Source organism: Anguilla rostrata, chromosome 16 (assembly GCF_018555375.3).
Source record: "Anguilla rostrata isolate EN2019 chromosome 16, ASM1855537v3, whole genome shotgun sequence".
Taxonomy (NCBI): domain Eukaryota; kingdom Metazoa; phylum Chordata; class Actinopteri; order Anguilliformes; family Anguillidae; genus Anguilla; species Anguilla rostrata.
Window position 1 is genome coordinate 19,799,353 of NC_057948.1, and position 27,702 is coordinate 19,827,054.

Consider the following 27,702-nt stretch of genomic DNA (forward strand, 5'->3'; position numbering starts at 1 on the left):
TATTTTGCGAGGTAATGTTATCATCAAGGTTATTATTGAAAATTGAAATTAAAATGAACAAAATTATGAAAAAATCAAGTTGTTAATTAGGCCTAAGATAAAAACTAAAACTAAGCTAGTGTGAAAAACTAAACTGAAATTCAAATGTTGGATTTAAAGTAAATAGAAATAGTATTTGAAGAAAAAATTGCATTTTTTAATCCAGATTTGTTTTTCATCAAAAATGTGGAACCTCCAGGCCATAATTTGCCGCTGTGCATGCAGTTTGCAATGACCAAACGATGGCAATTAATGCAGATTATTTTGGATTAAGTGGTTAAGAGAAATGTTCTTCCTGGGTACGTTTCTGCAAAGATAGGAACACAAACAGTTCTGGGTATTGGAGGAGAGAAACCCATGGTGGTCTCACGAATGGCTTCACAATCACATTACAAAGTCCTTTTGAAACACAGGATAGGGTCTGGGACAATATTCTCTCTTTGCCAACAACCCTTGAATGCTGATGTGATTATGGACGGGTGGTCCCGAACTCACGTGTATGAGGAAGAGCTGCATCTCCGTTTCCGCTATCCTGCGGCCGAGACACTGTCTGGGCCCGAAACCAAACCCCAGGCTCCTGAAGTAGCGGGTGTTCCTCTGCAGCCAGCGTGAGGGCATGTACTGCTCCGGCCGCTGGAAGACCTGGGGGTCGCGGCCCATGGCATAAAGGCCCAGCTGGACCAGGGTCTGTCCAGCAAAAAAAAACAAGTAAGTGACAGAGGCTGAACATAATCGCTGTGACCTGACAGAACATTGATAGGAAATAAGCTGATCTTACCCCAGATGGAATGTGGTAGTTCTGAATCACTACATCCTCAGTTATGTACCTTTGCAAATTCACAGCAATAGGATGCAACCTGCAGGGAGGAAGTTGTCAGCTGGGAATTTTCACATGACAGCATTGTAGCACGTTTTATTTGGACTTAGATGAAGCAATACAAACCAGGGACTAAGGAGTCAACCATTCAGGGATATTCGATAAGCAAATTCTTTAGAGCATATTCACATTTCAATTTATTTAAATTTACTGTATTTTAATAATTGGCTACATCTTTAGAATAATCCAGGTTTTCTGACTTGAAACAAATTTGAAAAGATCCAAGGTCTGTCATGGTCCTTTTGTCATTCAGAAGTTTTCACTGACTTCCCTACTTAATACACTTTAAACATTATCCCCTGACCTAATGTAATTGCCAAGAAGGCTACTGGACAGGGGGAGTCCAATGGGGTGGTATTTTTCCACCTAAAATAACACATTATCATTGGCTAATATAATTGTTGGGGACAGTATGGCCCCTCCTTTTTGAGTCTGTTACACCCCCTGAAGAAAATCCTGGTAACCTTCCTGCTAATGGAGTCTCCAGCTTTTTTAGCTTTTTAAAACAAATCTTTTACCTTTTACCTTTTCCTTTAAGTAAATGTGACCTATTTGTGTTTTTAAATTCCAAAATTAAAAAATCACCAAGCATACCGATTACATTCATCACTGGTCAACTAACGACTGATGAGATGCCTAGTTACATTATCCTTCTATTGCATTTGTTTGTTCGCAAGTTGCATAAAATGGCACACATAATCAGTGTTTTTGCACATGAAAATAGCATGTCTCTTTCCTCTGCACCTAGGATCTGTCTGAACAGTGACCGCATTGGAGTCTTCTTTGCAGTTTCTCATACCTCAGTGTTTCCTTCAGGGTGGCTTTGACCAGGGGCACCATCTTCAGCACCTCCATTACGTCTCCCTGCGAGGCTGCCCGTGCTGCAGCGATCTCTGCCCGAAGCTCCTCCTGTAGCTCAGGCTGTCTGGCCAGCTCATACAGAGTCCACAGCAGGGTGATGGAGGTCTGCAACACAACTATACCCCTCACCACCCAAACAGGCACGACTGCAGGTAATAACAGAGGCAGTAAACGTTATTTTATATTTACATAATACAAGCTAAGAATTCCAACTGTTTGAAGTTTGAAGTACACCATAGAAAAATCTTTAAAAGTTGCAGATTTGTTATCCAAAATGTTGCTTCCCCAACTTAAAGCAGTAAATCCAGTCCTGGGGCCATGTTCATAAAACATCTCAGGGCAGAATATAGGTTCTAGCTGTTTACAAATTCTGGGAGATTTAGAATTGGAATTTCTACAACAGACACACTGACTGCCACAGTCAGGACTTACAGAAAGGATTTGGACCCAGGTGCACATATCACACAGGAGGGCAGAGGTAAGTAAAAGAATAAGTCTTTACTGATGATATAAACCAGTAGAACAAAAACAATAAATAAGGAAACACAAGGAGCAGGGGAAACAAAAACTAGACAATGGGGACTAGCAGCAAGGAGAACATACAAAAACACGAAGAGTAAGCACTGAACTGAAGAAAGTCAGGAATTTAAATACACGGGGAAACAGATGCAGACAATCGCAGGAAATGAGCAGACGTTCGGAATGTGAGAAACCAATATTACAATTACAACTAGCCAGAGTAGACACAAGACTGCCTTGTCACAGGGTGAAAACAAGGCAGGGAATTAGCAGTCTGGAGCCAGAGCCGTGACAGCCACTTAGAGGTGTGTGTATGGGTGTGTGTGCTGGTTACCGTATCCACGCCCCCAGCCATCAGTTCAGTAACGCTGGCCTTGATGTCCGCAATAGACAGCGTGCCCTGGAGCATTAGGATGGTCAGCACCCCGGGGTATCTCCCCTCACCACCTGACTCCTGTTTTAACCGTCTGAACATATTCTGGGTACAGCGATCCGCTGCAAAGCCACAAGCCCAGCATAAGGGTCAATAGTTCCCTCTTTTAAATATAAATACCCCACAACAGTATAATTCATTTTAAATAAAAAAGGCACTTCACATATTCCATGTTAGAAAATCTATGAAGAAAAATACAACATTCAACATTAAGTATTATTTCAGAGAATTCTTTTTTGTGTTGAATTTTTCCTCCCCCCACACTGTGTTTGGTTCCTACCTTGGTTGAAGATGCCATCCCAGGCCTTCACGTGGTCCTTCCATACCCTGGCCCCCAAGCGGCGCAGCAGCCAAGGGGGTATGTACAACATAGGAGAGGTGGTCTTGAACATCAGGGAGATGCAGTCAATGAAATGCTGAGCCTCTGGCTCTATGTGGTCATGCAGCAGTCCCAATCGTTCCCCATATAGCACAGAGCTCACAGCTGAAAGACACAAAGCAGGTCTTTCAACAAAACAATGAAAATAAACTATCCACACCCTCGTCAGTGTGTAAAGAATGATATTGATCGCTCTCACAGAGCTGGATGAAGGTCTTACATTCCAGTGCGTATTTGAACAGCTCATTGGAGAGATCAACTGTCCATTTGTTGTTTCCACTCTTCTCAATCTTTCCTTGGATTCGTGCCATAAAGTCCTGTCCCACCTCGTCCAACAGAGGAACAAAGTTCTGCTGAACCTGTGGAGCGATTACTTGCTTGTTTAGGACCAATCGAGTGGACTTCCAGTCTTCCCCATCCCTGGGGAGGAAGACAGATGTTAGTCCACACAGTCACAGTATGTATAAACAGAATGTGGTCCATATTCATAAAGCATCACATAGTAAGAAATAGGTTCAAAGTGCTTGAAAAAAAACTGAGAGCAACACAGTCCAGTCTTTACATTACATTACATTGTAATGTAATGTAAAGACATTGTAATGTAATGTCTTACATTGACATGACAGCATTTAGCAATGTAGTTCACTATCTGGGGAAAAGAAGCATCCACATATGATTAGTTCAGGCACTTGCTAATATACTTGGTCATTGGTTCTCAAAACATTAAGTCTATATGCATGTTGTCTTCCCTTCTGATAGACTATCACGATGTATCATGATCCCAGTTTGATAGGTTAGTACATGCTTGTGCTTTCACAGACGTACCTAAAGCAAATCTATTCAGCACCAAACCAGAAATTATTACCAAATTAAATCAAATAAATATATTTTACATGTTGGATGCACTTGTGTTTGGTATTCAGAGTGCAAACATCAAATGAGTGTTAATGGTTAAAACCACTGGGTTTGGAAAATTAAACATATTTCACTTAATCCTCAGTTCCCCTACGTACTTCAGAATGACTCCATAGTTGTGGTTCCTGTAGTCTCTGTAGGCGATCCATGCCTCGATCATCAGTCTCTTGGGGTAATGTCCTTCTGCCTGGAAAAGAATGGCTGCATCTTCTGGCTTGATGATGTTCACACTTTCATAGAACCCAATTTTCTCTCTGTACAGTATGTAAGAGGGCACCATTAGCACACCAGTGCTCTGTCACTCAGGAATTGAGCAAAGCTTTGCATGCACACTTATCCACACCAACTTACATGATGTACTCAAATCTGACTAAAACTGCTGTATATTGTACAGACACAATAAATGTTTAGCACCATGTCTAACGGTGCCAACCTTGTTCATCCAACTGTCATTATGAGCACAGTTCTCACACCACACAACTGCTCTACAATCTCAAAGAAGATGTATCTTTATTTAATTTAAAGACTAGACCTTGTGAAACAAAAGTCACAAAATATCATTGCTCTAGAGTTAATTGCTCTGATTTAAAAAGAACGTTGGTTAACTGGCATGTGCCTGCTTCAATTTAGCAGTTTTATCATTTAATATACCTTAAGTATCACCTGTCTAACTGGTAGTTTCCAGTTTAATTTAAAATTCAATGTTGTATTTTACTTCTGAAACAAGGCAAATATTAATTCAGACTATCAGACTACATAAAGGCATTTGCAAGCAACACAAAAATCCAAATGAACAAGACTGGTACTTTTTCTGAATATTTTTGTTACTCAACAAGTGCCCTTACCGGTAAATGGGTCCAAAGGTTTTGAAGTTGTTGAGCATGATACGATGAACATTCTGGAATCCGTCTTGCTTCCAGAATCTGTAGAGGTTGGCTACACTGTTCCTCCACAGTCCAGGTATCTCATCGAATGAGCGGATACCCAGGCTGCTGTCTGGTTTAGTGCCCTGTCTCACCATGGGCACACTGGCACTTTGGCAGCCCCTGGCTGGAACCATCACTCCACCATCACCATACAGGGCCCAAGAAGAGCAGCACGGGGCTACAGCAGGAGAGCAAACACGCCACCTCCCAATCATAGTGAACCTCTCCCAGTGACAGTCCAGCCTGTCTGTCCTTCAGTCTTTATACCCACCACACCTCCCTGTCTGGGCCTCAGGGCTCAGACTCACTCAGACTGATTTGTGTTGATTTTAATTACAATGCTGTGGTGGTGATCACCCGAAAATAGGCCGATACATTTCAAATCATTGAAGATGTGAATAGCTGGGGCTGTTGTAACTTTAAAGGCTTATGAATGTGTGGGTCAAATACAAATAAAACATGAAAAAATCAGGAAATTATGCTTAATAAACAGGGTATTTCCATATTTCCATTATTCCAGGGTATTACGTCTCATATTAAAGATCTATGCCAATTATCCCAGATCATACAGACAGGTATGTTTGAACAATGCCAAATAAAAATAATAAAAAATAAAAAAACCACATTATTCCTTTTGAGACACACAATGACTCGTATCCGGAGAAAGTGCGCACACCGCCTCCCAGTCAGCAGAACTCTCTCAAGGGCAGCCTGGCCTCAGCCTGTCCTTCAGCTGTTATACCCACCACACCCCCCTCCCTGGCCCTCAAGGCTTTCCAAAATCAGTCTCACTCAAAGACCTGATTATTTCTGCCAAACTACAGGTGCAATTGATTGCATGGCCATGGTTAGACAAAACATTAAGCCATATGGAGCAGAGAGAAAGGGGGAAATCTGGAGTGCCAGTAATGGGCCAGGCAGATACCACTGGTGCTGGAAGATTATCCACCAAAATCTGAAACGCTGAAACGCTAAAACATCAACCATGTCTGCCACCCAGATAGTTTAGGTCAACTTACCATAATGATAATGCAGGTTACACGATAAATCCGGTATATTTTAGGCAGAAAATTTCAATTTCAATCTGATGGATAGCTAATCATGTTCATCTAGATAGGATTTTGTCAAGATATGACTCTGGTCTAATGATTTTACTTGTATGCCAATACAGGTTTCTGCACAATTTGGCTTATATTTTTATTTGATAGTAATGCAATGCAAATGGCGCTGGGCAATCATGGTGGTGGTGCGATCTGGTCCATTTTAGGTTTCACTTTCAATATCCGATGGATAATGGTGTTTTAAATCTAAACTGTGATTTTGTTTCTTGTTCAGATATGTATGGAGGTATCGCTACAAATATACCTCCATATGTGCCAGTATGCCCATGGTGAGACAGGGCACTAAACCAGACAGCAGCCTGGGCACCCGCTCATTCGATGAGATACCTGGACTGTGGAGGAACAGTGTAGCCAACCTCTACAGATTCTGGAAACAAGATGGATTCCGGAATGCTCATCGTATCATGCTCAACAACTTCAAAACCTTTGGACCCATTTACCAGTAAGGGTCCTTTGTGCGAAGGGAATATTTGTAAAAGTATATTTTTCTTCTTTTTACAACATGTTTTTGTGATAATTGTGGATAGGTGGAATACTTTGTATTTATAATGGAAACATTTCCCTTACCTATTTAAGACCAATGAAAAAATGCAATTAAATGTGACTTGCAGTAGTGGATAAAATTTGGATGAAATTAAATGTTGTTGGATTTGCACACGGTCACCTTGGGTGGACATCAACCATTCATTCCCTTGAAAAGAACCTTTATTTCCCTTTTGGCATCCCAGAAGCATACCTAAATAAAAAAAATAAAAAAATAATAAAATAATCATAAGTCACATAATGATTATTATTTTTAATTGAAACATGAAACACCTGGTTATGCATGAAACTGTCGCCTGTGGCCAATTAAAATGAAGTATATATTCCAAAACTGGAAACGTTTCTGTGCAGGCATGCAATCAATGAGCCAATACAATAGGCAGAAACAGTAAATTCTCTGAATGATAATGTTATAGAGGACACTGAGAAGTCCATATTGTCTAACCAATTCTTGACTGACTAACCAGTGTTGCTCTCCATATCCAGAGAGAAAATTGGGGTGAAGGAAACTGTGAACATCATTACCCCAGAGGATGCAAGCATCCTATTCCAGGCAGAAGCACATTACCCCAAGAGAATTACTCAGGATGCATGGACCTACTACAGAGACCAGAGGAACCTCAAATATGGCATCACTCTCAAGTAAAGCTCTTTTTTCAGGGGGCGTACAGTATGTAAGAGTTTGAATAAACAGCTCTAGCAGCAGGAATTTTCTACTGAAATCTATTCCTCCCCAATCAGAAACACACTTTCCTTAATCAGGCTGAAAAAATATTTTTAAAATGTCCTGACTGATGATAACAAACCCCTTTTATCAAGGAACTGGGCAATCAGTGTCAAAAGTGTACTTCCAAGAGTCTAAATTAGTCAAAAAAATTTTGTTTTTACAAAAAACAAAGTAACAGGAGCTCAGACACTGTGGAATTGGAAGTTCTCTCAACTAAAAGATGTTTTTGAGTGGACACAAATGCTTGAGGCTGTGCCTGGTGGGCTTAGAAAAACAATGCAGACATATCTTTCAGAAGAGACCAGGATTTTGCCAGGGTTCAAGAATAGTAACTGTTTTATTTTGGGAAATTCATTTTCAGGCGTGTGTTAAAAAAGGGGCAGTACATAAGGGATTAAGCAACAGTTGACACCTTAATGACTATATGATATGGATAGCTATCTATAAAATATTACTTTTTCAGGAAAACATGAAAACACTTTAAAATTAACTGTGCATATCCACAATTTTATTGACAGCTGAAACTTTACAAGAGGAAAATTCCTGACAGAGAAGGAAATAAATTTGCCATTTCACTTTGATGAGCATAAATGAAGAAATATGGTCTCTCAGCAAAGCAGTGTGTGAAGGTCACACTCTGCCCTTCAGGAGATAAGACATACTTTTACAGTCTTATCTGCTTATATTTTCCCAAATGAGTCTCCTTATCAGAGAGTTTCACAAAAAGCAGAGTTCACAACCAGCGAGGATTATCAACAGAACAGCTTAGAACTCAAAACTTTCCTGTGACACAATAAAAATAAATATGACTTTATGGTAAGTTTGACTGCTGGTAGTGTCATGGCAGATTTTATGCACTTTTCTTGTAATTCTGTGCCAAACCATCACAAGCAGTGTGAGGCGAGCTTTATATTAATGTGAGTTTCACTGATTTCACTGATTAAGCATTCTGAAGAGCTATAAGAGCTATAAGATCTGAGAACAAGCCGGGAAGCCACGTATTTTCAGCTCTTATTGCAACCACTGTTTCAACAGTGTCTTCATCAGAATCAAACAGAAGGCAATGGCAACGCACATGCCTAAATAGCCACTAGTGGCCTGTGCACAAGTGAATCTTAATTAGCCATGTCGCCAAACCACAAGATAACCATAGGCATCACACACTATATAATCACACATAATCTCTTTCAAGGAGAGATCACTTTTAAGAATGTTCCAGTACTTAAGGATGACATTCTTATCTTGTTATCTCGTGGATTACCAAAAAAGAAAAACAAACTTGTTGGGAGGGAGTTTAGGCTTCCTAACCAATAGAGACTGTATATCCATGATTGCGGTTCTTTGAAAGGCTGTATCGATGCGCGTCATTGGGTAACCCTTGGATGGGAAACGCTCTTTCAACTAAACAGCTTTTTACTGGATTTCCCTGCCTGAGCTACATTTCCTGCATAGCCTCAACAACTGTCCCATGGTCATATTACAAATAAGGCATTTAGAATGATAAGTATGGTCCACTAATTTAGTCAAAAGCTAGCGGGTGCTTTGTTTGGGAATGGTTCCAACTGCCATCCTGCCAGTAAGTGGGTCTGGCGCTGTCTGCGGGTCTGTAGCCCTTCCAGGAACTGAAAGCACCTGGGTGCTGAAAGGATTGCTTCTCAAACACAGGAGGAGGTCTTCTGCACTGTATTTCTGAAACAAAGTTTCTGTCATTTGTCGTTTTAATATAACACAAATCTGAATTATAAATTAGCATGCAGACTGATTTTAGCAACAAAACAAAAAAAAACTTTAGGTGAGAAAAAAAAACTTCCACTTCCACTGTTTGAGCTTCTGTTACTTTGCTTCAGTAATATTTAGAGTAATTCTGACTCTTGGGAAACACACACCCAATGGTTACCTTTCAGAAGAGACATAATTATGCATGTAATCAAAAGGGTTCAAGAATAGTTACTTTTAATTTTTTGATGTCATTTTCAGGCTAGTGTTAAAAAGGGGGGCACACTACAGAGGAGGTTAAAGCATTTCTATCTTTTAAACACTTAGAAATTGCTACACATGCTTTTATTTTCTCGCACCTTGACTCCTGAAACTCATTCCACTCCTGTCTTAGCCTCCGGAACATATCAAGAGTACAATTAGTGCAAAATGCTACAGCCAGACTCCCGACCAGTACAAAGAAAAGCACAGCACATTACACCCATTTTAGCCTCGCTTCACTGGCTGCCAGTAAACCACAGGATTGATTTAAATATTGTATTAATCACTTTTAAAGCTTACTTAGGGATGGCTCCATCTTATATCTCAGATCTTTTAATTCCCTATGAGCCAAGGAACAGCCTGAACAGCCAGCTTGTGGCTGTTACACTGTTTAGCTTGAAAATAAAGGGTGACTGTGCTTTCTTTATTAGGGTCCCTAGATTGTGGAATGACCTGCCCAAAGACATCATGCCAGAAAATTCAATATCTTCATTTACATTTAAAAACAATTATTCCTTTGATTTCACATTGTGTTTTTGATTACTGTATTTCCACACATTTTATCCCTTCCTATGTTCTTTGAATTAGTAAAGCACTTTGTAACCCGTGTCATGTATTCATTGCTTTATTCATTTATTTTATTCCTTTCTGTTTTTTATTTGTAAAGCACTTTGCAACCATGTTTTGATAACCTAATCTGATTCTCCTCAGAAATGTAATTTGATCTCCTCACATTTCGTTATGGTATTCAGCATGGTGAATGAAAAGAATATTTGGAAATGCATTTATTGTCCTTTTGCCCATCAAACCATATGGATAGTGCTGTTACCGGCAGAGCTGTATAGTACTGCACAATGCTCAGAGCCAGGGCACATGTACACACAATATATGCTGTTTAGGTCTTTCACTGCCAGCTTAGGTGCACTTAGTATCCTGGCACTCTTCTCTTTGTGCTCAGTAGCCCCTGGATACTCCTGCCAGGGCCACTGAATGGTGGATCAAAGAACTATTTCTTTCCACACTGCCCAACAGGACCCTGAATCCCAAACCCTGAGCATCGTACGTCCTGCTCAGGGCATTGAGTGCAACTGTAATCCTTGGAACAAGGCCAGCTGGGACAGGAAGTTTTCACTTTATCACTGAACTAACCATCTCTTCATACACCTATGCTCATGGCTATAGCACTAGCCACTCATGGCTATTGCGAGAGCCACTGAGCTCACAGTTAAAATACAGGAGAGAAAGATGTTACTAAAAAGTTGCCAAGGTAAACTGAAAGGTGACAGAAATGGATGGAAAAGGAGTACAAATCCAACTTTTATACATTTCTGAATATCAGGAACCTGTCTGGACTGCCATGGTTAGTTAGACATTCCCACCACAAGGTGTCACCGTAGTCTCACAGACCTCCATTTCCAAGGCAATTTGCCAAGGAAATATCACCTCCAGGAGTGACTCCAACGTGCAACTCCAGAATCAAAAGCCAGCTCACTTTAGGCTACATTTGTCAAAATGATTTGTCACAAAGATTAGTAGTAGCATCGTGAATATCCATTTTTACCCACCTCCATTTGTTTCCATTTTCAGGAAGACATAACCCAGACAGGAGACCAGAGAAGAATATAGGGATTTCTACTGAACGGCATGATGAAGAATCTCCATTTGGGTTTAATCAGTTAACTGTCGCTGACAGTAGCATGCAGTCGGTCCACAGCACTGGGGCTCTATGAGGCTGCTAAAGTGCAGGCGTGTCTGGGCCTCTTAGCATGTGGGATTTTAGATGAGGCACAATGTGCCCTATTGGGAAATTCCATCTACCTCACACCAGAAAGCAGCTTTCAGTGTGGCAGATGAAACAGGAATGGGAAGAAGATATTTGAAAAATGTTTTTCATTTTTCCCAATTTTGGAATTCCCACTAGATTTTTGCAACTTTCACAAGCAGTGGTCTTGTAAACGTGTTACTAACCATCCCACTGTACTAAGAATCCTAAAACAATTTCTTAACCCTGAACTGAGATAAAATAATAGTATGGCACAGCCTTGTCAGACCTAGGTCAGACCTGTCAGGGTTCACTATTAAAATATCAGGAATGCAAACTACATTTTTAATACACTAATAGAATATGCTTGTTATGCATGCATTTTATTCCATGTGTATTTTAATTAAAATGACTATATATGTTTTGTATTAATATGTCTTTCAAATGTAAATTTTTTAGAAAATGATAAAATATCTAAATTACAAATATATTTACCCATCTCTCTTACAGTTTATTTATTAACTCATTTTATAGCTAACATCAAATCATAGACTATCAAACAGTTCAGTTATTTTTTATTTTAGTAGTATTTATTTTATTTTTCATCTTCTGAAATGGTAAGATACATATTCCATGAACTCCATTTTCAGCAAAAGAAATTCCCCATTGTCAGAACACATTCATTTAATGGCTTTCTAATAATGATAAATAACTTGGATACAGCTATGACCCTTGTTAGTAGTGCATCATTATTGTATTGTATCTTATTTGTGGCATGTACTCTACCATGTTATTTGAACAGAAGATTTAGATATGCAGTTTATTATTTTGTCGTCCTGAATAATACTGTCGCAAATTGAGCAGTTGGGCACTTTAGTAGAATATTTAGCAGAATATGTTGCTAAGGCACGCAATTTAAGTCCTTCTCTCACTGTGTTAAAAAGGCACTAGAGTGCCTGTGTCTGGGGCGGGGACCTGGTTGGAAGGAGGAGGACAGAAGCAATGATTACAAGATTCCAATCGAGGCTAGGGTGTTTGTGGTTCCCCTGGGGCCATGGACAAAACTGACCATTTAATTGAAATCGAAAAGGCATAAGAAGGGTGAGCACAGTGACAGTAGATGACAAGAAGGGGGTCGGGGGGAGGGTTCTGGTGATAGGCCCATGGAAAGCTCTATCAGCTCTATGAACCATATGGCTGAAAGTGAACATCAGTGTGCAACCGTCTCTGAAGGACAAAGCCACAGTAGGACAGAGTGTCAGATTCAGCAGCATTTCAAGGATTCCACAGGTTTTATTCTCACACGGGAAAGTTGGTTCTCTTGTACCCAAATAGCTTCATTAAATATACATTTATTTCCATCATTTTAACTTCAAAGAGAAATGGAGTTAAAGTTTGTCCTTTTCCTTGCGAATAAATACCTTGCTGCCAGCCACCAAATACTACCTGGCCCCCACAGCCACCCCACACACGTGCACTCACGGTTTTCAGTAGGGAATAATAAGAGCGTTGCTCGCCGCAGGCTTTCTCATTGACCTTTACACATTAGAAACACTGCATAATCAGCCAGTGCCAACCAACCGCTCTGTCTCCAGGCAGCTGGAGTGACATTTGAAACAGCCAGGCTCGCAATGCAAGACTACTTTCAAAGCATAATGCAATCCCCTCGCCCAGAGAAACCCCCCTCCCCAGAAAAAGAGGGAGAGAGAGAGAGACAGACAGAGAGAGCGTATAAGAACACATATTTAACTAATATTATTATATAATGTACCGTACTAATTCAGTTGGAGTACTTTGTTTGAGAGCATAACACCACATCACCTGGGATTTGAACTGCCAACCTTTGGGATACAAGCCAAGTATCCTAGCCAGAGTACGACACAAACTTTATCCACACCAGCGATCCAGAAAGAGGCCTCGGGAGCAAAGCGAAAGGAGACGTGCGATTTATGGCAGAGACGCAGAAAAGCTCAGTACAGACAGACTGTGGTAGGACTGTAATTAAGGTCTGACATTCCAGGAGTCTAGCCTTTTCTTTTTACTAGCTTTTTTTGTAGTCTTTTTGTTTTATATTTTCATCTGCCCTATGTGATGTTGTTGGTAGCTCTTGGACAACCGCAAGTACCCACTAAGCCAAAGTGTGAAAGTTCGACACTAGTCAACACGGGAAGGAGGGGATGCCACTGTTCCTTAATCTGCCTGCTGGTGCAACACTTTAACAGCAGCTTTCATGCTCACTCTGAACCTCAGCAGTGTTTCCTGTACACCTTCCTTCACTTTCCAATCATCTGAAGCTCTGAGCACCGCCAGATGGTACACAGGAAGGAGCACAGGCAGGTCTGGGAGACTCCTTCCTTCCTCTCTCTGAAATTCTTGCTACTCACAATGATTTCGCCAGCATCTCCCAGGATCCTTATTCATAATGGACCATGGCAGTGAATAGCTGAATGAGACCAGCAGTGCACCCAATCATGATTGGGCTCCTGTATGAATAGTGACACCCCCCCACCATCTCAATACACAAAAGAAATGTCTCATTCATCTGCCTGTTGTACGTTTGTTTACAATTTCCTTCAGGAATTATTTTTTAAAAATATATTTTGATAACATATTTTTAGCCAGAGCGTGTTTGGTGGTACTTATTTCCATAGTATCACAGGCTAATTTCAGATCAAAGTTGTACCACACAGAAATTGTGTTCAAAATGAATTAATGGAGCATGAGCAAATGAGAAGTCCCTGTATCTACAGTATGTTGTAATTGAAAAGTACTTCTCTGGAGAGAGTACACACTTACACATCTTACACCACATTCATAAGATAAATATTTCTCCAGTTAACTGCCTGCCTTTTAGATTAATGAATTAAAATGAATAATTCACAGTTCCCTCGCAGCTACCTTGCAGCTACTTCAGTTTTGCATTGAAAACATGTGCTGTATGTTATGAATTTTGTGATGCTGAAATCATAATAATTTGATCGAAATGCTTAGATTTTGCGTCTGTTATGTGACTTTTTCCCTTTTAGAGAGCAGTGTTTGGCTATACTAAGGGCATAAATAGCCCTTCCTCACCTCCAGCTCACCCACAGGGCAGAAACAGCCCCTCCACATCTCTACCTCACCCACAGGGCAGAAACAGCAGCCAGTTGTGCAAATGGAGGTGCAGGTAGGGGGTAAAGGGGGGGGGGGTGCTTTTGCACATCTTCTATCCTTTGACAGTCAGAAGAGTAGCAAGCGACAGGAGCAGACTGTGGTAAGCGTGTCTCTGTGCCATTCCTCTGGAAGCCTTCATTAGGGTACAGCTACACGTTTCTGGATGACATCTTAATTCAGCCTCTGGGCCTGCTGAGGGCTCTGCTGTCTCGGCTTCATTTGTACATACTGTATATCTGAATGATTTTGCTCTCAACGTCTTTACATTACATTGCATTTATTTGGCAGACGCTTTTATCCTTTACATGTATTGTAGGTGACACTTTTTTTGAAAATAAACCAGTACTGTCATTTTCCTTCCAGTAATACATCATATTAATATTTATGGGCAATATAAGGATTCCTACAAATTGCATAAGCTTCCTTGATGAAGCAATGAAAAAGACTCATTTCATATTCTGCTGCAGTGAACGTGGGAATATTTGCGGGTCCAGTATTGTTTGAAGGTATTTTAATATTTAATGCTCTCACAGATCAAATGTCTTTGCTTTCACCAACAAGTAAATAATGAAGGAGTTACTGAACAGCCTTCAACATTCACATTATTGTTCAGTTAAGATGCAAGCCTGATTACCAGAGCTCACTTCTATCCTTTGATTTGCTTTGAAATCAAATAGTGTGTAGGCTTAAAAATTAACGGTGTCCAAAACCAAATAAAATGAGACCGAACTGTCTCATACGTCAGCCAAGAAGAGCTTTTTATTTACCTCCTGGTCTGAGCTGGAAAACATACTGCTTACAATTCATTCATTTCATTTAATAAACTTGAATCACCCTTTTAAACTATGTTAATATGTACCACTGTTAACCTGCGACTGACCTTCATGCATATTCAATATCTTGAAATGGCATTAAAATGGTGTTAAATCAATTTTCACCTCTCTATTTGGTTTAGATTTACCATGCAGCCCACCAATAATTAAATTCCTGTGCTCCCTCTGGGAGAGCAGCCTGGTCCTCGTATAATCTCCACTGCGCACAGTCAGCAGATGGAAAACATGCCGGTGTCACATGCCTGACCGTGTGTGTGTGTGTGTGTGTGTGCGTGTGTGTGTGTGTTTGTGTGCGTCACGTGCCTGACTGTGTGTGTGAGTGTGTGTGTGTGTGTGTGTGTGCGTGTGTGTGTGTGTGTGCGTGTGTGTGTTTGTGTGTGTCACGTGCCTGACCGTGTGTGTGAGTGTGTGTGTGCGTGTGTGCGCGTGTGTGTGTGTGTTTGTGTGTGTCACGTGCCAGACCGTGTGTGTGTGTGTGCGTGTGTGTGTTTGTGTGCGTCACGTGCCTGACCGTGTGTGTGTGTGTGTGTGCGTGTGTGTGTGCGTGTGTGTGTGTGTGTGCGTGTGTGTGTTTGTGTGCGTTACGTGCCCGATCGTGTGTGTGTGTGCGTGTGTGTGTCTGTGTGCGTCACGTGCCTGACCATGTGTGAGTGTGTGCATGTGTGCGTGTGTCACGTGCCTGACCGTGTGTGTGAGTGCGCGCATGTGTGTGTGTGTGTGTGCTGGTATATGCCTTTGTCAAGGACGGCATGCAGCCCAAGTTGAAGGACGTGCAACTGGCTGGCTATCAGCCCCCAACGGGACAGGCAGATTTCATAAGATTTAATTCTTGTGCTTTTCCAGATATTTCTGCCATTTTTCCCGTTCCTACGCACACCTCCAGCCACCTGGGCTGAGAATGAGAGCTGCACGCACCTCCATCTCTCCTCCAGACACAAGCAGCGTTTCTAATGAAAGTACAGGTAAGATACCATGGAATAAAACAAAAAAACCCTCAGCAGCTTCATGTGCTCTTAAAGCAAAGGAGGCAAGGCGTGTTTATCACCAGACGCTTTTGCAGCCGCAAATGGGATTACAGCACTGAGACGACGAAAGGCCCAGTGCTGTGAAAGCATTGAGATAAAACTGCATTGAAACACAGTTGGGGCTCCGTGGTTGTGGGCATTAGGACACACAGGCAGCAGAGATGTAGGTGAACACGCAGCACTAATCTCAGCTTACACCAGCCACCCGGGGTCAGGGAGTCCACAACCCACCCCACGCTGACAGACAGTATCAGCCCTGTATCTGCTGTCCAACCACACTCTCACAATGGACTGTAAAATTCAATATGGCAGCTCGCTTTGGGGCAGACACAAAGACTGAAATTGCAGAGCTGGTACAGGATAATAACGTGACCTACTGACTAACAGACAGCCTCTGTTTCAGCCTTATTTCTACAAATGATTCAGTGCTTATTTATTGCCATTGAACTGAGGCTTCAACACTGATATGGCTCAGGAGGGGAGGGAAACCTGGCTATTATTGGAGGTACAGGGTGTGCAGAGGATTGGAGTTCTGCTGTGTTTGAGGGGCGCAGCCCCTGAAAGGTTTGAGAATTGATTGGCGGAAAAATGGGAGAGGGTGGTGGGGTGCTTGTGGAGCATCCACAGGATGTTCAACAGGGGTGCCGGGGCCAATCAGGCTTTAAATCAGCAGCAGCCCGGAAAAGGGATTAATGCACTCCCTCCCCAGCAGTTCTTCAGCTCAGAGCCCCGGTACAGGGAGTCACGGGCTGCCTGGATTGTGCTGAGTGACGCCCCTCCGCACTGTCATTATTCACAGGGGATTTTCTTCCCCGAAGGCTGGCGGTAATTTGTCTCATGGAAATGCCGAAGTCTTTTTTTCCTCCATGTTCTCCGTGCAGGGAGTGCAGCAGGGAGTGCAGCACAAGCGCAGTCAATGTGGCAATCAGCTCTGAAGTGAGGGGGTCAATGGACCGCATTATTCCTGGATAAATTGCCTTGGCTGGGTTGTGCAATTCAGCGTGAAGCTGAGCATCTTCTTTTTTTTAATCGTGTCCTTTGTTTCATGGTCATCTTTTCCCAAGTGATTATGCTGGTGAAATTTAATTGCTGAAATAAACACGCTTAATAACATTTTTTGACATGCACAACTGCTGTTGCATCAGAAACACGTCTCAGATATTAACAGAAATTAATGTGTAATTTGTACTTGTAATTTGGAATTAGTATTAATATGATCATTCACTATTTAATAAGTACATGTGGCATATATTACATTTGTAAATGGACAGTTATTGCTATAATGATATTAAATCTAATCATGAAACCATCATGATTTGAGAAGAAAAAATGTGGGCAGCATTTTATGGTGTAGTTTTAAAGGAACTGAACTTGTAAAACTTGTTGGCAGGCCCTTGCATGTATAACTGTGATTTACTCTGTATAAGGACATTTGCAAAGGAGACATGCAAAACAGACGCTGGCTACTACAGCTCTTTGGCTCCTATCAAATTATTTATTTTATGCAATTCAGTCCATACCGAAAACATTCTGCTGCTTTGCAGAGCATATGGACTAACTGCATTTACATCACTGTAGTATCTGCTTATAGGGTGGGAAATTAGTTATTCCAAAAACGGAACAATGGCTGTAATGTAATAGCATTGGGCAGATAGGTTACCTAAAGTTATGCTGACATTCTGTTTGATGGTGTGCAATCTCAATTCACATGGAAAGACGGAAATGTGATCAGCTGGAATTTTTAAAAGAAGTAATCATGTCCTTCGTTCCTTATCTGGCAATGGTGCCCCTGTCATGATTTATAACCGAAGGTATTTCTCTCTGAAACTGTCTGGGGGGTGGGGGGGATATCTGCTTTGCCTGGGTGGGAAAGGCCTTGATTCCATCAGAGGCTTTCTGCTTACAGAAGCCAGGTTTGCCAATTGAATTAAACCCTCTGATGGCTTTATTGAAAAACAATTAATCTGCTTCCAGAGGTGAGAGTAAGGAGACACTGGGACACAAAATAAGGGTGGGTGGGGGTGTTGGGCGGGGGGGGCAGGGGGGCCTGGGAGTACAACGGGACAGACACTGCTCTAAATCTCTCCAGTGCTTCCCCCAGCAGCTGCGGCAGACAGATACAGCTCCCGCTCCGGCACTTCAAAAACAGCATGGCGCAGTGCGACCTGCCCACAGGAGGACTCCCTGCTCCCAATCTGCCCTGCTTTAAGTGTTCTTTCGCTTCCTTATCTGGGGCAAGCAGCAGGCATGAGCGCACGACAGCACTTCTGCATGCAGGAAACAAGGCTGAGGATTTAATTATTTAATCAGTGACTGCTACCTCTGCAGAACAGTCCTAGGACAAGGGCAGTGTTCACAAAAAATATGTTACAACTACAAATGTTACAACTATGTTTTCAAAGAGTAGAAAGTATAAAAGGCTATTTCATATTTACTTAAGTAAGTAGGTGCATACTCACTACGTTTAAATCAACAGCACAAACAAGCCTGGACTCACATCTTCAGGTAGAAGACAAGTAAGTTGCATTATTTCTGTGGATGCAGCCTCTGTCATTCATTTTGTACGGGTAATTTCTTTTCAGTACCTCTGATTGTTCACTGCTGCTCTCTGCTCTTTGATTGTGTTTGCATTTCCCCCTCTCCTCGAGACTGAACAACTTGGAGTCTGCCTCAGGCTTTTTCCAACATGACCCATCAAAAGTTACAGTCGTCCCCACTGTCTTACAAGGCGTAGAGAAACACAACTGCCAGCTGGTGATATTATATTAACGACCTGCTATCCTTAACAACCTGCATCTGATTTTATTCATTTATGGCATGGGGGTATTTTCTAATGCAGGATCTGGTAGAATGGTAGTGTCCAGCCAGAGATATGAACCTGCAATCTCACAACATTCCCAAAAAGCAGTGCTTTTTAAAGGAAGCACAGAGAATAAGAGCAGGAGCCCCAACAGGCTAAGAGAAGGCAGAACATTTAAAAATCTGAGGTTTGAGAATTCAAGAAAGTAGAAAGCGAAGAACGCCCTGAGCAGAGTTCTCCTGTCAGACCGAGACAGAATTTATTATGTAAACTGCAGCGCTACCTCCCCGACGAGAGGAGAGAGAGGGAGAGAGAGGGAGAGAGAGAGAGAGAGAGAGTCGGGTATCTGACAGCTTTGTTGAAGGTCAGGCGAGGCAGACATCTGAGGCGTGCTGCAGCTTCAGAATCTGGCTGCCTCTCTTCCGTCTCTCAGCGCAAATCTGCTGGCTTTGAACAAACAACATAAAAGGAACGCCTTTCAATAGCACTGCGAGCCCTTTCAGCCAGAAAAATCACAACAGACAACCGGGAGGATGCAAGAGGATGTGTGTGTGTGTGTGTGTGTGTGTGTGTGTGTGTGGGGGGGGGTTTTACATTCCGTGGATTCAGAATCATTAACCATTATAATTACAATGAGTAATTGAGTAATTTCAATTTAAAACCTCATGTGATCATTGTCAAGAGCTCAGGTTTTTGGATGTTGGAATCAACTGAGGGAATTATAGTTGACGAAAATTGTCAAAATGATGGCAATAGTGAAATGGTATTATTGCCAACCATTTCTTTGTCAAATGAAGCTGTCAGGAGAGCAGTGGAGCTCCTGTCTCTCATGCGTGTGAATGGCCACTTGATGTCACTGTGTACCCACTCCCGGCTGAGGCACTCTCAGACAGAGCCAGATGGACTCTATAGCCAGGGACACGTGGGCAGACAGTGTCTGCAGTGGAAATGCTCACAGGGCTGTGTCCACTGTTGCACTGTGTGGAAAATGCCTGCTCCTCCATTGCTATTCTGCACTCGTCTCCCTCCTCCCCTCCCTCCCCCTGTCCAATATCCCCAAACACAGGGTCCACCTGCAGGGGTCTTGGAAATTGCAGTGCATTCCAGAGCTATAATACTGCATGCATTATTCCATAGCTATGCCTCCTGCCAACATGTATTGCTTGAATAAATGAAAAACATAAACTACGGCCAATTTTAAAGGAAATACGCAGTTGTTTTAAAAACCAATAACAGCTAATACGGATTTTGGTACTCCAGCTATTTTGGGGGGGATGGGAAAAATGGCAAACTGGTTTCAGGTTCACTGTTCCAAAATCCTGAAAGACTACCTAATTTCAGAGACAGAACCAGGACTTGTGCTTGGCTGAGCTAAGCCTTGTCAGAAAGATGGTGCTCTCGCTTAATCTCATGGTAGTTTCATGTCTGGCAGAAAGAAAAAACTCAAGACATTCCAAAAGAAAAGGGACCCGTTCAATCCACAGAGCAATTTGATTCTGCTGTGAATCAATCCACCGTGAAAGACCATTCACACACAGGATAAGAGCGTGCGTGGTGTATGGGAGGGGACACTCTTGCATATCGAAATTAGACATATATACTGGCAGCAGGCAAAAAGACGGCGACAATACCCATCGGCATTAATGGGGCCCTGTTTCTCTTTGTCAGACACCATAGGGAAATTATCTATAGGTTATCAGACCCAGAAAATCAATAGTGCTGGGTTGATTTAAAAATCTGTGCTCACAGCTTATATCAACCAGCTCCAACTTAAAGGATTTTTAAGGAAGGTGCATAAGTATATGTGCTACTTCAACCCACAGTTCACATCAAGGACTCAGTGACTCCTAGGAAGATATATGACTGCATTGGCAAACCTGCAAGTCACTGCATGGAAAAAATACCAAGGAACACATCCCAATGACACGTAGGACCAAAAAAGCTAATTTTGATGTGATTCTGACTGTTGTTTAACACCGTTCCACCAACCTATCTATCCATCACACATTTGAATGATTGATGTTAGCTGTGCGTCTGCTCTGACATTGGCTGGGCCAGACACCAGGCAGAATTTAGTGGGGATGTAAATCTCCGACTAAAGCCCGTAGCAGCTAGTTGAGATGCCTCTGCTCAGGGGTGGGGGGGAGAGGGTGTCAGGGGCAGGGGGCTGAACAATCATCGCCACAGGGCCAGGGGTCAAGGCAGGGTAACAGCACCGAGCCCACAGCCGTTAGAAGGTAATCTGGGAGGGACAATAGCTCTGCGGTCTTATCATCGGAATCGCCACAGCACTCCCGCTGGAACGGGCTGCAACGCAGCGGATATCGCTCGCAATTACACCGCCGAGAAGATCGGTTTACATTACCACGCACAGGAATGAGCTCTTCACAAGCTGTTAATATAAAGCTGCCTGCGCTGAACCGATGGTGCTTTCTGGACTCATGAGTTATGACTCCCCATACAGGGCCCATTCAGAACACACAGAACATGCCGGTCAATATAGAGCCTCTCTTCCCCACATATAAACAAATGGTCACCTTTAGCTGGAAAACATCTCAGAGACTGCACAGTAATCTCATTACAAATGCAAAGACTTATCCAGCTATTCCCCAAAATGATGTGTCGTGCTTTTACAGACATCTGACATAAGTATGTTTTAACTATTAACAGGCACATGATAATGACTGGGCAGCTTTCAGCTTTGCCAGGAGTGATCTCAACACTTACCAGAGCTGACTTTTTCCCCTCTGACAAAATGTAAGACTTCATGAGCGCCTGATTCTAATCAGGAGATTGGCTTTAGAATGGACTATTGTGGATGGATGGTATTTCACCATGCTTACTTTGGATTAATTTGCAGGCAGAATTTGTTGAGCACCTGTTGTTAGTTTATATGACATAAATGCAATTACCCAAAATTTAAGCCATTTTCAACCACTAAAAGCCATATTGCTTACACTGTCCTGCTTTGTTTTTCTATTTATTTTTATATACTAATGATACAATACAAATATTTGAAAGTTTTTAATTATAATAAATTCTATTAAATAACAAAAGAGAAGGATTTCCATTTACACCAGCTGAGGAAGAGACAATGATTATGTGCTACACACAGAGCTCAATCTCTTCAGGGTGGGTGTTCTCAAAATGGCACCTTTCCCCAGAATTGTCATGTTACTGCATCCAAATTTGAAGGACACCATGTCCCCAATGACCCCATTAAGCAGAACTCTTTCTTTATTCATACACATCACCAAAGACATAAGAACACTGCTAAAACAGATTTATTTAACATTAAAGCAAATTATGTAGCCTACCACCACAATGGTAGTTTACCTTTACAAATTGTAATAGTTATGTTCTAGATATTTTTGATTAATTCATTTCACAAAATAAAAAAAGAGTATTTATAAAAGGGAAGAGGATTAAAAAAAATACACAAATAAAATGTTAACACCAAAGCTACAAGAGAATGTGAAAATTGTCAAAATGCATAATTTAACTTTTTTTAAAAATAATGTTGTGTAAGATAAAAATGATCTAAAGCATTACTGGAAAATACGAGGTCAAAATTACATTTAGAACATATAGAAAGTGTATTTTGTTTGGATATGTTTTTCTACTTAAAAAATTAAGATTTTCGTAAATAAACAAATCATAGTTTCCGCGGAATATCTATGTGCACTGAAATACGCGTAACTATGTGCATATACTGAAAAGTTTCTCCCAAAAAGCCAACAAAATGATACCAAAGTTTGAAATTAAGAGACACAAAAAGTACAGTATAACAACAAGAGAACAATACATTAGCATTAAGAGTCAGCTCTGGTTCAAAAGGAGTACAGAAGCCGCACAGATTTGTACGCTGTAATAAGGATTTTTGTTCTCCGATTGCCCGTGCATTAACCCGACATCTGGACGAAAAATCAAATTAGCAGAGCATTATTTGGAACAAAAGAACAATCCATCTCTGCAAATCGGGGGCACAATCGGGGGCACTGTAGCGGCCGGGGACCGTCTTCAACAGCGGCGCGTGCCTCGAACCGGAGAAGCGTGGTCAGTGAAGTAATGAGACAGTCAGCCAAACTCAGTAAGCTATGCACAGTCACATAGATCCAATTTGCTTAGTGCATATTTATATTTCTCCCCGCATGGGGACCCTCTTCCACTCTGAAAAACAGAACATGTCTGCTCTCCAAATCAGTGTCTTTATTGTCTTGTCCATTTAACTTCAACATAGCGATTGCCGCATATTGCGTTCTTTAGGATTCACCAATCCGCACTTTCTACCTGGGTAAAAAGCTCAGATCATCACACATCCCAAGTGAAAGGTATTTAAACTTATATTAGTAAATTAGCGACACATAAATGCAACACACAAGTGCCCAGTGGGCTTGTGAACCCTGAATTTGCAGGCGCGCTTAAGAAGCGCGACGGCATCAAGACATGAGTTGCCCCTCACTTCATGGCGCTGTCCATGGTGCTGAGGAGAACAAAGGTTCACAAAGTACGGGCTGTGCTCCCGTCTTCCCACTCACGAGCTTGAAGAATGCCTGCAACAGAGGCACCATGTGTACTTGATTCAATTAGCAGTCCTCCGAAGCCCCCATGGGACCATGCTACAGCGGAGTGGAGTCCTGGTTAACAAAGACATTCATCGCGGTTCTGCCCGGGCTACAGCCACCTCATTAGTCAGCTAAGCTATTGTGCACAAAAGGCTAAAGAACACTGCATGGCCAAGCAGGCGTGTACTCGCGTTCATCTAGGAGTCACTCCGAAAGACCCGTGCCATTTCATGAATGCATGTACTAAACATAAGACTGTGTAGGAACATGCGATGAAATGGTTGGCATATGCAAGCCGTGCAATTTATTAGTAAAACATTTTATCAGTCCATAATATGGGGAACACTGTGTTTAAATTCTGATTTAAGGTAAATCCATTTAATCTAACATTTAGCTATGTTTAATCAGCATGAAACAAAAAGAATATTGTGATTTCTTTGTATTTCCTGGTGTCTGTGAGACCTCCACAATGTACACTACTGTAGTTTAGTATAGTTTTCAGATAAACAAAAACACAAAAGTGTATGTGCACCTGTTTTATCCAGTTAAAAAAGGAGATACCAAGCCAATGCCGAAGAATCATTTAGTGCATATGAGCCATGGTGATATGTACGTGTAATATATCAAATTAGAAAAAGTAATTTATTATTTTTTTGAGGCAGAAATACAAAGGTATTTCCAAAAGCACATTTTTGCCACTTAAAGTCGTCTTCATGTCCATACAGAAAGATGTAGTTGAAGATCATCAAAAATAAGACATTTTGAAAGGCATATATTACAGTACTCATGGCACTGATAATATCATAATAATCTATAATACCTCTGACATGGTATGCATTTCAACCAGTGTCAACATAGATATTGAAGCAATTTCTTTATTTTGTTTTGGTAATTCACACACAATATATTTGAAAATTTTTACTAATACCAAATGACAATTTTTATTTATTTTTGCCGGGGGGATACATTACTGTGATTTTCATACGGAGTCAAATACAAATGCACTTTTATTTCCACTTATTTTCACATTTCATGATTATGATGTTGAAGTTATGACCATGTCCTCTTGAGAATGTAAACAATCATGTTTAGGCTGTATGGTGCAACTGCTAAGGCTAGTTTCACAGTTGAAGGTATTCCACTGATGACTGCGATCTGATCCATTTCCTGCTTTTCTGTTGCAATTCTTGTGCATTATGTATGTGTTGTGTTTGTACATGTCTTATGCATGTACAAGTTAGCTGTTTTTTTGTCATTCTGTACATCAAAATGTCATTCTAGTTTTAATTGCATTTGTCTGTTTTCAAAAGAGTTTAATTAAGTTTGAGTGTTTATAAACGAGTTGCCTTGCAGGGATTTACAGACTGTATGTTTTATTGATTTATAGTAAAAAGAAAAAAACAAAACTATTTTGTTTCTCCTGGAGTGGCAGTTTCAGCTGCTCACATTCATATTTTACTGCCAAAGTTCAATAAACTTTATTTCAAGGCCTGGATCCAAACTTAGTCTCACAGCCAAAATAGAAAAAAAGAATAAATTATAACGAAGAAAGTTGAGGGTGGCCTTGACCTTGGCTGGCTACAGTGAAGAACAGGCTCTGCCTGACAGCATCAGTGCCAGAGGAAAATATCTCCGAGCTAACATCTGTATTTCCTCCTCACCCAGCACTTTGAAATGCTCCTCGCTATCTCTCTGGCAAGCTTTCGCCTTCATATGGCGATAAGACAAACTGCAGAGGATTTTCCTCCCTATTTATTTCATTTCACAGACAGTGCGCAGACTGCTTCATTTTCGGAGCGATCAGGAGCAGGGCTCCAGAGGACGGGCAGAGCGGACACGTCAGCAGGATAAATAAGACCGCTCCAAATCGCCACGCCTGTGCTGCACCGCTCAGCCTGTGAAATCCAACAGATGTCTGTGCTTCTGCCTTTGTGCACTATCTGAATTCTGCTGAAATCTGTAATGAAACCAGATTACTGAACAAGTGAGAGGGAACACCTGTTAGCTGAGTGTGTGTGTGTGTGTGTGTGTGGGGGTGGGGTGGGGTGGGGGGTTATCCACCATGCTGGGATTGCTTGTATTAAAAAATGAACAAATATTTGATTAAAAAAATACTAGTATATTAAAGTACTAATAAAGTACATTAGATTGACAAATGAAAAGAAAAAAATGCACTTGTATACAAAAGAATGTTTCTTTAAGAACATATTTTAATTATCTTATATCACTGCATAGTATTTGTAATCACTAATGAAATATTACTGGAATCTGATGTGAAAGCACACTTAGATCCTTGTCGTCATGGCAGTGTCGGCCTCCTACAGCCACTCTTAAGGGCCGTAATTGTGGGCGACGGGGCGTTCGATCGACAGCAGATGTGCATCTGAAGACAGCTGTACGTGATTGCATCGTGATGTATGGCGTCTGGCCCCCTGGGAAATTGCATGGGTGCCCTGACTAAATCAGGCATGGTGTGATAGATCAGTCATGCCCGTTTTGCTTTAATTAAAAGCATTCTGACAAATCGTGAGACCCGCGCATAGCCACTCTTTCACAGCTTACGCCCAGCACTGAAATCTGACATCCAACTAAATACAAACGCTTCGTCTTTAAACACAGGCGTTTGTCACCAACAGTGGCAGCAATAGATTTTTTATTCCCTACAGAAAAATATTGCCTTATCAAAATTAAGTATAGCAGATCTATAAAGATACATGCCTCCTGTATGGATATCTATAAATCTATTACTTACCTAAACAGTGATTTGCAGTATCTATATAAATACATATCTATCTTTTAAATGTCCCCTTTTTTGTATTAATAAAATAATTCCAATATTGTGTCTAGGTCTACTATAGATCCATTTAATATAAATTATTTTATGAGCATAAAATCGGAAAGTTATTTTACACTGATTTCCCTTCATGTGACAAATTCATAATAGCCAGAACAGCATTTTTCAATCGTACAAAAGAAATGTGTGAAAATAAGCAGAATTTGACCAATAATCAATGTCTAATCTAATGTCTCTCTCTGCACAGAGATGTGTGTGTGCCTGTGTTTGGTAGGGCCGCTTCACATATGGCAGTCAGTCCAGCACGCACGCCTGCCCACCCGCACGCACGCACACCCCGACACCCAACCCCCCTCCCCCCAAAAAGCCTCGGGGGACAATCATGACCATCATAAGAGCCAGAGAAATAATTACACCACCTCCATTTCAAACAGCAGCCTCGGCTGGCCCCACCCGCCAAGCTTTCCAGGAAAACGTTATTGCTCAGCTGCGACAATAACACTCATCCAAATGAATTCCCCAGCACTTTCCTGCATGGCTGGAAGTGCTAATTTATTTTGGCGACCAGCTGGAAAGAAAAAAAAAAAAAAAAAACATTAATGTGCCACTTATATTCCCTCATCTTTTGAATAATGCATTCCACCCCCCACCCCCCCAATATAACCCTTCTACACCCACTGTGGTGGCAGGATTAAAAGCTGTCCCTCTCTGTTCTTATTTGACTGCATATTTGTAAAGTCATCTCCCAAAATCTTGAACTCACATAAACCATGATGGAGCCTTTTTTTGTACAATAGCAGTATTATTAGTACCATGTGATCATATGTTTAGAAAGTGTCATTGAAAATCCTTAATCTCTACTTTATAAATGATTTGATTCCACCATAAGTATTCTACCATTCCACATAATCACTATGTAACAGACTCCAAAAAAAAGTTCAGTAGCAACTTGTGTCTAACAGGAGAACCATACCGAAATGCTTTTGGAATAACATTTAGTGGACATTTTTCTCTGCCCTGTGCTGCTATTGATATTTCGAACACTCTCTGTGTCTTAGATCTGTGCATCCCCTGTACCCCATGAAGGGCTGTAGTGAAGTTATCAGCCTGAAGGCTGCCTGTGCTAAGGGCCCTTTCCTCAGGTGGATTAGACAGCATTGTCCATTAACCCCTTTATCCCATCGGCTCGTACCATTTCACTCATTCAGCACTCGCACCACAGACTCCCCACATCACCTGCTGGAGCACCCACCTAAACCGCCACGCCAGACTGCCTGTTTGTCTCCTGACACCATCTCCCTCCCTTCATCAAGACAGTTGGTACCCCCACCCATCCAAATCCCCCCAGGGCTCACAGGCAATTAACACAGGCTCCCCTGGCCACCAGGCAGACCTTACTCTCCTTGGGTGGGGCAGCAGGGTGGATTTGCATGTCATTCTCACTCCTCCCCAT

At 41.6% G+C, this 27,702-nt stretch overlaps 1 protein-coding gene across 5 annotated transcripts in view; it reads right to left on the reverse strand.

Annotated features, from left to right (window-relative positions):
* The window catches only part of LOC135241706 (cholesterol side-chain cleavage enzyme, mitochondrial-like), a 59,762-nt gene that overhangs the window by 1,711 nt on the left and 30,349 nt on the right, over nt 1-27,702 (reverse strand). For 2 of the 5 annotated variants that reach the window (XM_064312308.1, XM_064312309.1), the window contains exons 3-10: nt 6,735-6,806; nt 4,122-4,277; nt 3,329-3,528; nt 3,010-3,213; nt 2,631-2,791; nt 1,716-1,882; nt 818-896; nt 535-726 (exon numbers count right to left, since the gene is read on the reverse strand). In XM_064312308.1, the coding sequence (XP_064168378.1) occupies nt 535-726; nt 818-896; nt 1,716-1,882; nt 2,631-2,791; nt 3,010-3,213; nt 3,329-3,528; nt 4,122-4,277; nt 6,735-6,754 (1,179 nt within the window). In that variant the 5' untranslated portion in view covers nt 6,755-6,806. Of the gene's footprint in view, nt 1-534; nt 727-817; nt 897-1,715; nt 1,883-2,630; nt 2,792-3,009; nt 3,214-3,328; nt 3,529-4,121; nt 4,278-4,868; nt 5,208-6,734; nt 6,807-27,702 lie in introns of those variants that run through there. The other 3 variants (XM_064312307.1, XM_064312311.1, XM_064312310.1) reach the window with 3 other exon arrangements.